This window comes from Lithobates pipiens, unplaced genomic scaffold (assembly GCF_037356315.1).
Source record: "Lithobates pipiens isolate NorthernLeopardFrog02 unplaced genomic scaffold, aLitPip1_a1.2 Scaffold_10, whole genome shotgun sequence".
In the NCBI taxonomy this organism is placed as follows: Eukaryota; Metazoa; Chordata; class Amphibia; order Anura; family Ranidae; genus Lithobates; species Lithobates pipiens.
Window position 1 is genome coordinate 125,523,035 of NW_027507686.1, and position 17,197 is coordinate 125,540,231.

Here is a 17,197-nt window from a genome sequence, read left to right on the forward strand (position 1 = left end):
GTATACAATGATTTTGATTTTAATAGAAAAGATTTTAATAGAATATAAAAGAATAGACTAGAAAAACAATAGAACAGAACAGAATAAAATATAATATATTCTATTCTGTTCTATTGTTTTTCTAGTCTATTTTCTATTTTATTATAATCTTTTCTATCCAAATTAATTAATTTAAAAATTTGAATTCATACTATTCGAAATTCTAATTTATTCTATTCAAATTCGAATTTCAGAAGACGGTTGTATATTCTTTCTATTTTATTCTATTAAATTATATATTTTTTTCTATTCTGTTCTAATCTTTTCTATTTGAATTAGAAATTTTGGAAGATGGTTAGTTACTTATACTTGCATATATATATATATATATATATATATATATATATATATATATATATATATATATATATATATATATCTGTCACATTAACTTTTCATACTTGCAGTGCACCAGTGCAAAAAAAAAAAAAAAACACACACACATCTTATTTCATTTATATTTATGGTATCAATGAAGTTGTCAGCATGCCTGATTGAAGAAGTCACGGATGTTGATCGCAAGGCAAGTGCATATGCTGTGTGTCATTGTCCACTTGCCACAAGTTGTGTATTGTATTTGTCCACTTGTCACGTCACCTGCCACAAGTTGTGTATTGTCCACTTGCCACGAGTGCCACGTGACCTGCCACGAGTGCCACGTGACCTGCCACGAGTGCCACGTGACCTGACAAGAGTGCCACGTGACCTGACAAGAGTGCCATGTGACCTGACAAGAGTGCCACGTGACCAAGTTGTGGATTGCCCACTTGTCATGCCACCTGCCACCAAGTGACCCCAGATATGGGCAATATGCCAAGTACTTTTCTGCAGCAGAGAATTACATTTTGCGACCAAACTTTGGGGCCACATATTCCAAGGCCACTTATAGCTAGAAACCCCAAATTAGGTATGCAAACACAGTAGACCTAGCACTACAGCATTTCCAAATTTGGGGTTTCTAGCACCAAGTGACCCCGAGATTTGTGGCCCCAAATTCAGGTCACAAAATGTCAAGCACTTTTCTGCAGCAGAGAATTACATTTTGTGACCCGACTTTCGGGGTTTCTAGCATCAAGTGACCCCGAGATGCATGGCCCTAAAATCGGGTCGCAAAATATTTTTGAATCCGGTTGAAATAGTTTCGAATGCGGTTGAAATAATTTCAAATCATGTTGAAATCATTTCGAATCCGGTAGAAATATTTTCAAATTTGGTTGAAATATTTTTGAATGCGACCAATTTTTCGAATTCGGTAGAAAATGAAACAAAATCCAAAAACAAATTTAACGAATATAACTAAATGAAATTAATTAATTAACAAATTAAAATGAAACGAAACTAAACAAATTTTTTCCTTTTGCACATGTCTATCAGACAACAGGTCAGGCAGTGAGCTGTGGTATGAGCAACGGGTGACAGCGGCTGCTTCTGTGTCCTCCATTTGCTTTATCTTCCTTCTGCTAGGTGTCCAATCACAGTGCCGGTGCCTTCAGACAATCAGGTGAATGATATTAGATCCGTGCCTCCTGATTGGCTGAGAGGCAGTTCAGTGTTAGAAAAGCGAATGAATATTCGTTTTTCTAACACATCTGGGTGGGCTCGTAGAGCAGTGCTCTGTGCCACGAGTCTGGCTCTAATCAGGTGCTTCAAAAACACCCCCTGCCGATCGAATTCGGGGCATGCATGCATCTATTCATACTTCACAGAGGGTGGGGCAGCATGATAGAGGGGGTAGTGTGATAGAAGGGCGCCGCCCGAGCACCCCTAATGGATGCACTGCCACTACACCATACCAATGTCCTGATCACTGCCATACCCCATACCAGTACCATGGTCACCGCCATTTGTCATACCAGCATCTTGATCACCACCTTCACCGCCATTTGTCATACCAGTACCCTAATCACCACCATACACCATACCAGCACCCTGATCAATGCCATACCAGTGCCCTGATCACAGTTATACATCATATTATTGCCCTGATCACCACCATACCCCATACCAGCATCCTGATCAACGCCATACCCCATATTAGCGTTATGATCACCCCATATGCCATACTAGCATCCTGATCACAGCCATACCCTATACTAGCATTCCGATCATCCCCTATGCCATACCAGCCTCCTGATCATTGCCATACTCCATACCAGCATCTTGATCACCGCCATACCCCACACCAGTGTCCTGTCTACCCCATAGGCTATACCAGCATCCTGATCACCACCATACCCATACCAGTATTCTAATCACACAATACCAGTGTCCTGATCACCACCATACCTCATACCAACATCCTGGTCGCTTCCATACCCCATGATAGTCTCTTGATCGCTGCCATATTTCATACCAGCGCCCAGCGTTTTAGGGTCTTAACTGATCAATTTTCAGATATACTGTATACCCCTTAGTTAGTAGCCTCTATAACTTTCACATAGACTAAATAATGTACACTGCTGTGGGTTATTTTTACCCTAAAAATTTAGCACAATACGTTTTGGCCTAAATTTTTAAAGAAAGATTATTTATTTGCAAAGATTTATAACATAAACTAAGCAAAAAAAATTTTTTTTTCAACATTTTCAGTCTGTTTTCATTTATATAGCAAAAAATAAAAGACCCAGTGGTGATCAAATACCACCAAAAGTAAGCTCTATTTGTGTGAAAAAATGATAACAATCTCATATGGGTACAGTGTTACATGACTGTACAATTGTCATTCAAATTCCGACAGTGCTGAAAGCTGAAAATTGGCAGGGACTGGAAGGAGGTGAAAGTGTCTGGACTTAAAGTTGTTAATATAATATATACATTGCATCAGTATTTTTTGGTGAAGTTTCTCTGATCAAATTTAAACTTAAATCTAATTTATCTGTTATCTTATTTGCTCAGATATAATGAAGCGAAAAAGAAAATGGATCCTGGTTTCCCAAAACTAATTGCAGATTCATGGAATGGCGTACACGATAATTTGGATGCTGTGGCAGATATCCGTGGAAGTGGTAAGTTGCCTTGTGACTTATTCAGAAACGTATCAAGGCAGGAGTGGGCAAACAATGCCTTTACACAGTGCAGAGTCCCTCTTGAATACTGGGACAGATTATACTAGAAGTCCTCTGTGTGGGTCCTGGAAAGCCCTTATGCTGTCACCTAAACCTGGACACCGCTCATGTTCTTTATGATGTTCTAGACACAATTCTGGAATTCAACATCTTAATACTGTTGGCAGCAAACACCTCCTTTACACTATTATTGGCTGCAACTGAAGTCAGACACACACGAATGCTTTTTCATTTCCTCTTTGGACTGCAAATGAAGCATGTTTTTACTCTCCGAAACCAGGTGCAAATTAAAAACAATATATATTTACATAGTAGGTGAGGTTGAAAAGAGACACAAGTCCTTCAAATCCAACCTATGTGTGTGATGATTATATGTCAGTATTACATTGTATATCCCTGTATATTGCAGTCGTTCAGGTGCTTATCTAATCATTTTCGGAAACTATCGATGCCCTCTGATACCACCGCCTGTGGAAGGGAATTCCACATCCTTGCCGCTCTTACAGTAAAGAATCCTCTTTAAGGTTAAACCTCTTTTAATGAGTGGCCACGTGTCTTGTTAAACTCCTTTCCAGGAAAAAATGTTATCCATATTGCGTCTCTTCTCCAGAGAGAATAAGTTCAGTGCTCTGTCAGAGGCTTCTTACCTCATGATCAGCTATGACCAATCACAGCTGATCACAGTGTGAACCAGGAAGTGCCGGTAAACGGCATTCCTCGGATCGCGCTGACAGGGAGAGCCGATCGGAGCCAATCGGCGGCTCTCCATGTCAGTGGGGGGGGGGGGGGTGGGGGTCTGTGCTGATAATCAGCACATTGATTATCAGCACAGCCCCATCAGATTTAATCAAAAGCTGCCAATCGGTGCCCAGTCAGTGCCTGTCATAACCCTTGCCAGTGCCCAATAAAGTGCAAATCAGTACCCATCACAGTGCCAATCAGAGCCCACAACAATGCCAATCAGTGCCCATTTCAGTGCCTCTCAGTAACACCTGTCAGTAACCTGCCCATCAGTGCCACCTGTCAGTGCCAATCAGTACCACCTATCAGTGCCAATCACAGCTTCCTGTCAGTGCCCATAAGTGCTGCCTGTCAGTGCCCATAAGTGCCGCCTGTCAGTGCCCATCAGTGTCGCCTATCAGTGCCCATCAGTGCCGTCTATTAGTGCCCATCAGTGCTGCCTATCAGTGCTCATCAATTCTACATATCAGTGCCTCCTCATCAGTGCTCATTAGTGCCACCTTATCAGTGCCAACTTATCAGTGCAGCCTCATCAGTGCCGCATTTTTTTCATAAATTTGGGGCTTTTTTCATTTGTTTAGCAAATAATAAAAACCCCAGTGGGGATCAAATACCACCAAAAGAAAGCCCTATTTGTGGGAAGAAAATGATAAAAATTTAGTGTGGGTACATTGTTGACTTGTCATTCAAATTGTGACAGCGCTGAAAGCTGAAAATTGTCCTGGGCAGGAAGGGGCGAAAGTGCCTGGTATTGAAGTGGTAAAGAGGGTTTCAAATTTCTTATACGGTAAGCCCCCTGCCTGCAGACCCCCCTCCTCCCACCCCACAGCCACACACAACCACCAGGCCAGGGTTGTAGGGACTTTGCTAGGGGGTTCCTTAAAGACAACGTGGTACTCCTATGTTGAGGGATTAGCATGTTCCTCCCCTATTTCTTTCCGAGCTTGTAGGGCTGCATGCTCAGATAAATGTCTGGTATGATTTTTTATTTTTTACACTATTCTCACCCCTTTGTTTATTCATTCCCTGACTGACAAATAGTCCTGACAAAGATTTGTTGTGGGTTGTTAGAACACTAGTGGCTGCCAGCTACCTAACAACCAGCCTGAGCAGACAGCTATCACATTTACCATGCAATAAGCCTGCTGCTACCCTGTTTCCCCTAAAATAAGACCTAGCGTGATTGTCGGTGATGGCTGCAATATAAGCCCTACCCCTCAAATAAGCCCTAGTTAAAGTCCTTCTAGGTCTTATTTACAGGGTAGGGCTTATTTGAGGGGTAGGGCTTATATTGCAGCCATCACAGACAATCATGCTAGGTCTTATTTTAGGGGAAACAGGGTAAATGTTTCATTCCTGCTGCAGCTGGATGTTTGGCTCTGCCAACACACATATAGTTTGGCTGTTTTCTGAACCTTTGCACAAGCATAACTCATTCCTAGTTCACACCAGTGTTCTTTATTTTTCTTCATAAATTCAAGGAATTGCTTTTCCACTGTTATTCTACTGTTATTTCCTCCTCTTGTTTTTCAGGCTACAGCTATTTCTTCAAAGATCAATACTATCATGAAATGGAAGATAGAATACTAAAGATTGTTAAAGTTGGCAACATTAAAAATGATTGGCTGTCATGCTAAAGGGTATATTGTTAAAATACTGTTTTTTTTTTGTTTTTTTTTATGTATTCTAGTCTACATGTGTAGTATTTTTATTTTTTTATGTATTCTAGTCTACATGTGTAGTATTTTTGTTGTTGTTGCTGGTTAAGGAAATGATGTGAAGGACCAGTCTGGCACTGGTATAATGACAGTGCATGTAATTGCACCTCATGTTTGTGTTAGAAATATTTAATGTATTGTGTGCATGGGGGATGTTTTAATACAGTTATGTGAAATATTCTTTGGGCTAGGTTTACAATTTTCCATTGAATACATAATTAACTTTTGTTTTGGAATGAAACAGCATTTTTAAAACGTGCCGTTTTCAATGCGCCATTTACATGATAGTAAATAGTCATGATAGAATACACACAGATAGGAATATGCTGCTAGTATACAGTATATTTGAATGATCTGTATTGCCTATTGTAACACTGTATGTATTCTAGACATACACAGGAAAGGATATGCTTTACATGTTGGAAGAAAATGTAACCACAGTTATAAGGCTCTGATATTTAAATACGAGGAACATTGTGGTACTAAAGCAGTATTTGTAAATTGTCCTATGTGTTTTTTTGATTGGTTGAATAAACATTATGATTGCAAAAAGCAAATGTGTTAAGATATACAGCTCAGATACAGTGCTACTAAAAACAATTTGAGTATCACAATAAACAGTCTCTTTTATTAATGTTTGCCTGACTTTGTTGATTTTTCCAAGTAGACTGCATACGTCGTGATGAGTGAGACAGAACCACTAACCAAGGAACCTCCTTTTGTTCCTACAAGACATCAAGAGAGCTTGTGTGTTAGTATTTGGCAGACATCGAATATACCGGTGTTCTTGGCTGAAAGGGAAGAGAAGTATTTACTACACCCAGTCATAAAGGGTTTGGAAACATACAATCTTCACTGCTCCTACTTGTTTTATTCCCCGGATTATTTGGACACCTCTAGACATTTGTACTATAGGTACATCATAATCCATACCTCACAACTTTTGAACAGCAGCGTGAACATCCATCCAGCACAACCAGTGATTGGTGGGCAAGCCAGCGGTCGTACGGCCGCAATGAGAGCAAAGCTGTGTAATGGAAGCCCTGTTGTTGGGTATGGCCGAGACCAATAAGTGGGGCTCCCTCTCTTTGCCCCGTGCATAAACAAAACAGCCGGCGTTTATACATTGCTGGCCAGGGAAGAAGGTGACAGAGGGTAGAATCAATTGCAATGGCTTTTAGCTGCAGTTCCTGGAATAAAGGCTGCTGGCAGCGATTGGTGGAAGTCTGAGAAAAGACTGAAGGCTGTGGCATGAAATGCCAAGATTCACTCTAGGAACATTGCTTTCCTTTCATAGCCAAACTTTGTGCCCTTTCTGGCATTTACGCCTGGAAATTGCATGTGCCGCCTACTTTGGCCATGCAAATATTCACCTACAAACCACATTGGCAGAGGACATTACTTTGCATTATAGTGAATTTCAAAAATCAGGGAAAACAGTTTAGCTATTTTTTTTACACATGCTAATGTGTCCTTTTCAGTTGAGTGAATTGGGCTGATATTTTCTATCAAAAATCAATCCTATGTTTTATGTTGTCATATTGACTGCTGGTGAAAGCGGAGTTCCACCTATTGTTTTAACTTTTTTTTTTCTAAATACCCTTTTTCCCTTATTATCTGGAGCACTTCTGGGTTCAGCTACCTAGGTGATGACGTAATCAGGCGATTCCCATTGACTCCTTGGATATTGGCCTCCTATGCTGGGAGTCTGTTTTGAATCGCGAATACCGAAAGCTTTGATTTACTCTATGGCAACGTGTCAGGGCAAAAAAGCACCATGCAGTGGCTTTTCTGCACAGGCACAGGATCGGGAGGTGAATGCTGGGTAGCCAGCTGCACCGAATCCCGGAAATGAATATAAGACGGCTTCAGATACCCACAGCCGAGATGTCTGTTTCCAAGATCAGGTTAGTTTTAAAGGATTTAAACATAAAATAAAAGGCCCACATTAATGTTGTTATCTAAATGTTGCATTAGAGATGGACCCAATTACTGCAGAGTGTTAAAATAAAAATCCCCATGTATCTGGCCTTGCTGCCTCAACCATACAGAATAATCAATAAACTTGCTTCATTTTTTGTTGTATCAAACAGAAAAGAAAACCTTATGGTCAAAAAAAGAACAATTATTTTTCCCTTTGACTAGTTTCCTCCTTTCTTGTTACCTCTTGTGATCTGGCTGGCAAAAAATGTTGGATGGTCACCTTACTGTATTTACTTCTGCATGGCTGCACCACCCTTAGTAATAATAATACCCAGTGGAGGGGGGCACATAAAATGCCACACTCAGAACTGAGGGGGGGGGGGCACTTACAATTTTTACCACAAAAAAACCCCCTTACATCAGAGTCCACACATGACCCCTTACATCAGAGTCCGCACATGACCCCTTACATCAGAGTCCGCACAGCACCCCTTACATCAGAGTCTGCAAGGCGCCCTCTACATCAGTCTGCACAGCGCCCCTTACATCAGAGTCTGCACAGCACCCGCTACATCAGAGTCTGCACAGCACCCCTTACATCAGAATCTGCACAGCGCCTCCTGACATCAGAGTCTGCACAACACCCCCCTTCCATCAGAGTCTGCACAGCGCCCCCCTTCCATCAGAGTCTGCACAGCGCCCCCTACATCAGTCTGCACAGTGCCCCTTACATCAGAGTCTGCACAGCATCCCCTTTACATCAGAGTCTGCACAGCACCCCCCTTACATCAGAGTCTGCACAGCGCCCCCTACATCAATCTGCACAGCGCCCCTTACATCAGAGTCTGCACAGCGCCCCCCTTCCATCAGAGTCTGCACAGCGCCCCCTACATCAGTCTGCACAGTGCCCCTTACATCAGAGTCTGCACAGCACCCCTTACATCAGAATCTGCACAGCGCCCCCTGACATCAGAGTCTGCACAACACCCCCCTTACATCAGAGTCTGCACAGCGCCCCCTACATCAGTCTGCACAGCGCCCCTTACATCAGAGTCTACACAGCGCCCCCTTTACATCAGAGTCTGCACAGCACCCCCTTACATCAGAGTCTGCACAGCGCCCCCTACATCAATCTGCACAGCGCCCCTTACATCAGAGCCTGCACAGCGCCCCTTACACCAGAGTCCGCAGAGCCCCCCTTATATCGGAGTCCACACAGCCCCCTTACATCAGAATCCACACAGCACCTTATATCAGAGTCCACACAGCCCCCCTTACATCAGAGTGTGCAAAGCCCCCTTACATTAGAGTCCACAGAGCCCCTCCTACATCAGAGTCCACACAGTGCCCCTTACATCAGAGTCCACACAACATCCCTTACATCTGAGTCTGCAGAGCACCTCTTACATCTGAGACTGCAGAGCCCCCCTTACATCAAAGTCTTGCAGAGCCCTCCTTGCATGAGAATCTGCAGAGCCCCTTTTACATCAGAGTCTGTAGAGTCCCCCTTACATCAGAGTCCATAGAGTGTCCCCTACAACAGAACATTTCAATTTACACTGTAAGGGGAACCTCTGTGGACTCTGGAATATAAAGGGGGAATTCTGTGGACACTGATGTAAAGGGGAACTCTGCTGTAAGGGTGTCTCTGCTCACCAAAGCCCCTTTTACATCAGAGTTGCTCTAACATTAGAGAACTCACTGGGAGACAGGAGAGGGGAGTGTATGGACAGGTGGATGGACGGCAGGCTGCACCTTTCCTCTTCTGACTGCTCGATTACAAACATCCCGGCACAACACTGGGAGTGTGGACAGGGCCGGCACAGGTGGAGAGGGCAGGAGGAGAAACAGAACTAGCAGACTCTCATCTTCTGTCCGTGGAGGGGGGGCTGTCAGTGTCAGTGATGGCTCTGGGCTTTGAGCACTGACGATCTGACAGCTCTCTGCTTGCTGGGAGACATGCGAGTGAGCCATGGCTGGGAGCAGGGGCTTCAAGGACACACACAGCAAGTCTGTAGAAAGGAAACAGGGGAAAAGGCTGGAGCAGGACGTCAGCATGATAAGTATTGGAGTGGAGCACTAGTGTCATATGACTGTCTCCTCTCACATCCTGGCCTTTTTAAGAGCATCAGAGTGGCCTGGTAGCCTAATTTAGTGTGAGGGGGAGAAGGGTATAACCTATTGGGGGCAATTGCCCCACCTTTACCTCCCTGTAGTGACGCCACTGATAATACTGTGTGAGGAAAATACATAAAGGTTGCATGAGTTACTGTATGCCTGGACATCTTTAACAGGAAGCAACACTGAATGAGTACATGTCTTTTCAGGGAAGCCATATTCTAGAAGGATTGGAAGGTAGGGTTACAGTTACATAGTTATACAGGTTGAAAAAAGACCATCCAGTTCAACCACAAATAAAATAAATAAAAATAGTATCCGTGACAGACCTAGCCAGGACAGAGGCTTTTGGAGAGGATTGAATGCTAGCCTCTTGCCAATCGATTATGGGCCCTGGATTTTAAGGGAACAATACTCAATGCGAGGTGAATGAAAAATCCAGTCTGATCTGCACTAATCGGACTCAATCTTGTATATATTGTATATTGTCTCATACTGTTGTGTATTATTTGCTGTGATCGTTTGGGTGCGGCTGTATTCCAATGTTCTATTGTGTCTGCTCTGGATATTATGAGATGTTTATCTCTATGGAGGGAGGGGGGATTCCTCCAGCAACCGGCTAAGACTTTTTACTGAGAAGGAGTTAAACACACCTGACCTGTGTGTCCATTGTCATTGGACAGTTTAACCCGCCCTGTTTTCCTAGGGTGGAGGGAGTGTTTTGAAGTGGGATCTGTATAACTTGTGCTTGAATAAAGATTCATTCCTGTTTGAACCTCAACACAGAGCCTAAGTTCGTATTTGGGGGAGCAAATCTGGTGGCAAGCAGCGGGATCATTCCCACAGCCCAGAAGGACAGCTACAAGAGGACACAGGACAATGGAAGCACAGTATGAATGGCTAAAACACTCTACTCTCAACGACTTACTGGAGAACTGGGGCCGACCGGCCAACAACCACAAGAAGAGGGACATTATCACAGAACTAGTCTAAATGGATAGAGCCGAAAGACCCAACAGAACCGAAAGTCCCAGCATAACAGACAGGACACCCGAAGAGGCAAGTTTTGATCGGCTGTTAAAATAAGACTGGCACATTATGGTCCTAACCCTACAGTGGAGATCATAGACCTAGTTATAGCAGCTGTGGATGCAAATTGGCTACAGCAAAGAGGTGCTGCAGCAGCAGAAGTCACAGCAGCACCAACTGAAATGAGAGAAGAGGTACAGATACCAGCCACCATAGAAGAGGAATTCAGGAGGTTGTGAGAGATGCAGATTCAGCATAGAGGACCAGTATCAGAGCAGGTCCTGCTGGGATGGCCTGATTCTATCCGCTGCTAACTCTGGAAGAAAGCTCTAGCTCTCGAGCAGCAACACCAGGGAAAAGTTCTCCCCTTCATCCATGTAAGGTATTGGTCGCAGTATGAAGTACGAATGCTGTTATTGGGGGAACAACCAAAGCAGGAGTGGACAGCCAAGTTAAGCAGGCTGATCCAGGCAGAGATGCAGTTGGACGAGAGCTACAGAGCGCTCCGGTGGTATGTAGCCCAAGAGTGCCCGTGGTTAGCGAATGACAGCCCCATGGAAGGCTTTGCCTATGATGGCCTGGGATTGTTGTACTGGAGGCTGTCCAGTGACCCTGACTTTGGGAGTGATCGGGAGTGGCGTTTGGAGGAAATAATGGGAGCACAGAGAGCGAAGACTGAATGTCTCGGAAGGGCACTGGGCACAGGAATATTTGGAGTTTCTGGCTGTTCAGGAATGGGAGCTGGAGATCGTCTACAGACAGCTGCTTGACTCAATTCAGAAGCAAGGTGGGGCTCCCTTTGCCTGGGACTATCAGGAAATACCAGTTGACAACTCCGAAATCCTGGCTAAAGAATCAGCAGTGGAAAATCTGGAGATTGCGATTCCCCAAAGATGAAGTGCTGACAACAGGGCAGAGTTCTGCTAACCTCTGCCCAGCACTGAGAGCATCTTCTGGGTCCCACAGACAGGAGACGGTGAACCTCTATCCCCAGACACCAGGTGCAGAGACAGGGGATTTGATAGCCTTTTCTGATAAGGAAGAGCAACCTGATGAGCCTCCATCAGATGAGCTGGTATCAGGGCCAAACTTCAGTGTGCTCTGCCCAGCACCAACAGCAGTATCTGTGGATTTGCAAGGAACTTCCCCAGCTGATGCGCTGGTCACTGGACAGAGGGTCCCAGACCTCTGCCCCACACCTGTGACAGTTCTTGAGGCTCATGGTGTGAAGGTGGAAATCACTTCCCAGCACCCAGATGAGGGAATAGAAAAGGAAGCAGCCAGCTCACCTCCCCAATGGCAGCTGCACAGTTTGGGAGGGCAGGAAGTCGGCCTCCCTCCCCAGCAGTTAGCCGGAGCAGATGGTGTGGGGTTTCCAGCAGAAGGATTGGCAACAGGGAAGAGTGCTGCGGGCCTCTGCCCTCAACTAACAGGATGAATTTCCTGTAAAGGTGGATGGGGCTTCAGTCCCCACCTGTATACCACAGGGATGCTGGGCAGTCGGCCCAGATCCCCAACAGCAAGACGGACTGAGCCCAGTCACCCTGTCTTCTCTCCAGCAGCTGAAAGGACTCCAGGGAGAAGGGCCATTCCAGGCCTCTCTCCAGCGGTGGATATGTTCTCTGAGAGAGGCAGAGGTTGGCTGGGTGAGTAATACTCTGCTGGGAACAATTTGTTTGGGGTACTGTGTGGATACCAGCATTAGAGCACTGGAACCCCTGACTAACTTCGGAGTCAACCCGTCTGGGGTCTCCTCCTGTGTTAGTCTCCTGCCGAAAGGTGAGAAATGTGACAGACCTACCCGGGACAGAGGCTTTTGTAGAGGATTGAATGCTAGCCTCTTGCCGACCGATTATGGGCCCTGGAATTTAAGGGAACAATACTCTATGCGAGGCAAATGAAAAATCCAGTCTGATCTGTACTAATCGGACTCAGTGTTGTATATATACTATTTGCTGTGATCATTTGGGGTGGGGCTGTATTCCAATGTTCTATTGTGTCTGTCTGCTCTGGATATTATGGGATGTTTGTCTCTATGGAGGGAGGGGGGATTCCTCCAGCAGCCCCCCTGCTAAGACTGTTTACTGAGAAGAAGTTAAAAACACCTGACCTGTGTGTCCATTGTCATTGGACAGTTTAACCTGCCCTGTTTTCCTAGGGTGGGGGGAGAGTTTTGAAGTGGGATCTGTATAACATGTGCTTGAATAAAGATTCATTCCTGTTTGAACCTCGACACAGAGCCTTGTCTCGTATTTGGGGGAGAATTACTCGTATGGGTTCCTTGTTTGGCTGATGGTGTTCGGTAGCTGCCTTGGTGTTCGGGAAGGGAATATCCTAAACTATTTTAACCCCTTTCATACTCGGGGTGTCGTTACAATATCATACAATCCCATATACCCAATTCTATACCCACAGTTGATCCAGAGGAAGGCAAAAAACCCAGCAGAGCATGATCCAATTTGCTACAACCTATAAATGTTAGTGCCCAGTTATATTATGTACATTAAGTAAATAATCTAGGCCTTTCTTAAAGAAATCTACTGAGCTGGCCAGAACCACCTCTGCAGGGAGTCTATTCCATATTTTCTTAGCTCTTACTGTGAAGAAACCTTTCCGTATTTGGAGATGAAATTTATTTTCCTCTAGACATAAAGAGTGCCCCCTTGTCCTCTTTGTTGACTGTAAAAGTGAATAACTCAGCACTAAGTTCACTATATGGACCCCTTATATATCTGTACATGTTGATCATATCCCCCCTTAATCTCCTTTTATCAAGAGTGAATAAATTCAGTTCCTCTAATTTTTCCTCATAGCTGAGCTCCTCCATGCCTCTTATCAGTTTGGTTGCCCTTCTCTGCACCTTTTCCAGTTCCCCAATATCCTTTTTTGAGAATTGGTGCCCAAAACTTAACTGCATATTCCAGATGAGGTTTTACTAATGATTTGAACAGGGGCAAAATTATATCTCTCTCTCTGGAGTCCATACCTCTCTTAATACAAGAAAGGACTTTGCTCGCTTTGGAAACCGCAGCTTGGCATTGCATGCTATTATTGAGCTTATGATCTACCAAAACCCCCAGATCCTTCTCCACTATGGATTCCCCCAGTTGTACTCCCCCTAGCATGTATGATGCATTCATATTCTTAGGCCCCAAGTGCATAACTTTACATTTATCAACATTAAACCTCATCTGCCACATAGTCGCCCAATTAGACAGAGCCAGGGGCGGACTGACCATTGGGCCACTCGGGCACTGCCCGAGGGCCCCGTGCCACTAGGGGGCCCCACCAGGGTAGCTAGCCTCAGTAAAACCAGGGATAATATGTAAAAATCTGTGTTTATTTACATCTGCCTCTGAAATGTCCCTTACCGACATCCGTTTGGTCTAAAAATCCTTAGATTATAGCTTCCCCACCTCTCCAGTACCTACCTGTCTGATTGCCTGGGGGCCCCATAATCTCATATTGCCCGGGGGCCCCCATGAGTTGTCAGTCCACCCCTGGACAGAGCATTGAGGTTGGCTTGTAAATTGGAGACATCCTGTAAGGACGTTATTCCACTGCATAGCTTGGTGTCATCTGCAAAGATGGAAATGTTACTTTTGATCCTAGACCCAATATAATTTATAAAGATATTAACAGGTAAGGGTCCCAGCACTGAACCTTGGGGTACACAACTGATAACCTTAGACCATTCAGAGTAAGAATCATTAACCGCTACTCTCTGAATTCTGTCTTTTAGCCAGTTTTCTATCCATTTACAAACTGATATTTACAAAACCTGTAGACTTTACCTTACACATGAGCCGTGTGTGTGGGAACTGTATCGAACGCTTTTGCAAAATCCAAGTATACCACGTCAACTGCCAGGTTTGTCTCACAACTTCTGTCTTTCGTGAATCCAAGCTGTCTGTTGCTTAAAATATTTTTTTCCTGCAAGAACTTGTCTATGTGGGCTTTTATTAATCTCTCCAGTATCTTCCCAACTATAGAAGTTAAACTAACCGGTCTATAGTTACTTGGTAAAGACTGTTCCCTTTTTAAATATAGGCACCACATTGGCCCTGCGCCAAACCAGTGGTACTATTCCTGTCATTAATGAGTCCCTAAAAATTTGATACAATGGCTTTGAAATTACAGAGCTCAATTATTTTAGGATCCGTGGGCAGATGACATCTGGTCCAGGTGCTTTATCCACCTTTATTCTGTCCAAATATTTCTGGACCATATCACTTTTGAGCCATTTTAGATTTGGGGCTATGCCACTACCAACCCCATTATGGACATGAGCTCCCCCATGCTCCTTTGTATACAGAGAGCTGAAGAAAGTATTTAATAAATTAGCCTTTTCTTTGTCCCCAGTCAGTCACTTACTCTAGATTATTTTGTAAAGGGCCTACATGCTCAGACTTGACCTTTTTACTATTAATATATTTGAAGAATTTTTATGGGGTTTGTCCTACTATCTTTTGCAATCTGTCTTTCGTTTAAAATTTTTGCGCCCTTGATTTCCTTTTTACATATTCTGTTATATTCTTTATATTAATTCTGTTATATTAATAGCCCAGTGAGGAATGAAGCCAAGTTTCAGCAATACCGGGAACATCATAGCTCTCCTGATGCACCAGAGCTTCCAACTCACCTGTTTTGCTTGGCAGACTTCTGGCATTGGTGAACAAACACTTTAATGCATTAATATATTTTGACCGGTCACATACTATCCTTTTGGGTGTTCCGAGATTGCAACTAGGACTTGCTACTATACTTACCTTGGGTTTATGTGCTTTGGTTACCCTACCACTAATGCCCCTAATATTACTCTCTGGAATATGTTCCACGCTGACTATCTGTATCTCTGGACTCTCCCCCCCATCGCCTAGTTTAAAAACCCCTCTAACTTTCTGGCCATCCTTATTCCTAGCTGATCTGCAGCCTCCTCATTTAGGTGCATTCCGTCCCTTCTATAGTACCGGTTATTGACTGAGAAGTCGCCCCAGTCCTCCAGGAACTCAAACCCCTCCTTACTACACCAGCTTTTTAGCCACTTGTTTACTTCCCTAATCTCCCTCTGCCTTTCTGGTGTGGCTCAATGTACCGGTAGTATTCCTGAGAATACTAATTTGAAGGTCCTTTTCCTCAATTTAGCTCCCAAGTCTCTAAAATCGTTCTTTAGGACACTCCATATGCCTCTAACTTTGTCATTGGTGCCAGTGTCCCCAGCCCCTCCCAGTAATCTGTCCACCATATCCATGATGTGATGAACCCTAACGCCCGGTAGACAGCATACAGTTCAGTGCTTCAGGTCTTTGTTACAGATTGCCCTCTCTGTCCTTCTAAGAATTGAGTCCCCTACCACCAGAATCTGTCTTTCCTTTCCCTTCGCCCCCCCCCCCCCACTCTCACTGGAGGAGTTCTTCTCCCGGTAGCTAGGAGAGTCCCTCAGCTCCAGCAGTGCTGGTCCCTGACTGGGATCACCAATGTCACTCAGTGGAGCATACTTATTGGGATGCTCCAGCCCTGGATTAGCCCCCCTGGCACTACCCCCTCTATCCTTCCTGACTGTCACCAATCTACTATTTTCTAGTGCCTGCACCTCTTTGTCTCCACCCTCCTCTGTGCTGGCCCCTGCCATGTATGTTCCTGGCTCTCCCTTAGTGTGGAGGGTCTTCTCAGTGCTGTCAGTTGCTTCCCCAGATTCAGAACCTGGGCTTCCAGGGAAACAATGTGCTTACATTTTGCACAGCAGTATTTGCCCTCGATCAGATGATCAAGGAATGCATACATGCCAAAAGATGTACACTGAGTCACCTCTCCACACCCACCGGGCATCGTACCTATTCATTTAATGAGGATTACAGATTATACCCAGTCCAAATTACCTAACAACTAGCTCCCTGTCACTAATATCCAACAAGACAGTACACAGGCACTCAACAAGACAATACACAAGTACTAACGATCCACACACACTAGTCAGATAACACTCAGGTACTCACACTACACAGGTACTATGACCCCTGTTATAACCTCCTGTTTTCAACTCCTGGTTTTAACTCACCACTTAGACCAGTTCCATTTGGACAGAGTTCCAGCAGACTCAAAGATGAGCAGGCTCACAATAAGTTTGACAAAAGGTTATGTAGCACTGATCCCCAAAGGAGCGGCTGGTTTTATTGGGCTTACCATTACCTTCTTGACCTTGTGTGCGTCTAGGGGTTTCCACGAGGTAGATGGCCCAAAGAATTGCAGAAACTGACGCTGGATCCACTTTATGGGATATTTATTTGAAAAAACAAGTAGACAAAACAGTCTCTCAAAGAAGGGTAGAGGGTTAGGTAGGAAGTTGAGGTACTTTTGAAACTGCAATAGATAGGAAGTCTCTCACTATAGAAATCTAGAGAATCACTGTTCACAACTAGGTTCCCACAGCTACCGGATAGACCTCCTCTCACTAGGCCTAGCAGCCCATAGAGTGTTTAAGTAAAGTAAAGTCTCTGCCACAGACTTGGATGTAGAACACTTGAACAAAAGTCTCTACCACAGACTTGAATGTAACTGAGGGAC

The 17,197-nt window shown here is 44.3% G+C and overlaps 1 protein-coding gene across 1 annotated transcript in view; it reads left to right on the forward strand.

Annotated features, from left to right (window-relative positions):
- Positions 1-6,197, forward strand: part of MMP2 (matrix metallopeptidase 2) — a 343,614-nt gene extending 337,417 nt beyond the window's left edge. Inside the window, exons 12-13 of the mRNA XM_077458031.1 lie at positions 2,935-3,044; positions 5,379-6,197. Of these exons, the coding sequence (XP_077314157.1) occupies positions 2,935-3,044; positions 5,379-5,482 (214 nt within the window). The 3' untranslated portion in view covers positions 5,483-6,197. The remainder of the gene's footprint in view (positions 1-2,934; positions 3,045-5,378) is intronic.
- Positions 6,198-17,197: the final 11,000 nt, after the last annotated feature.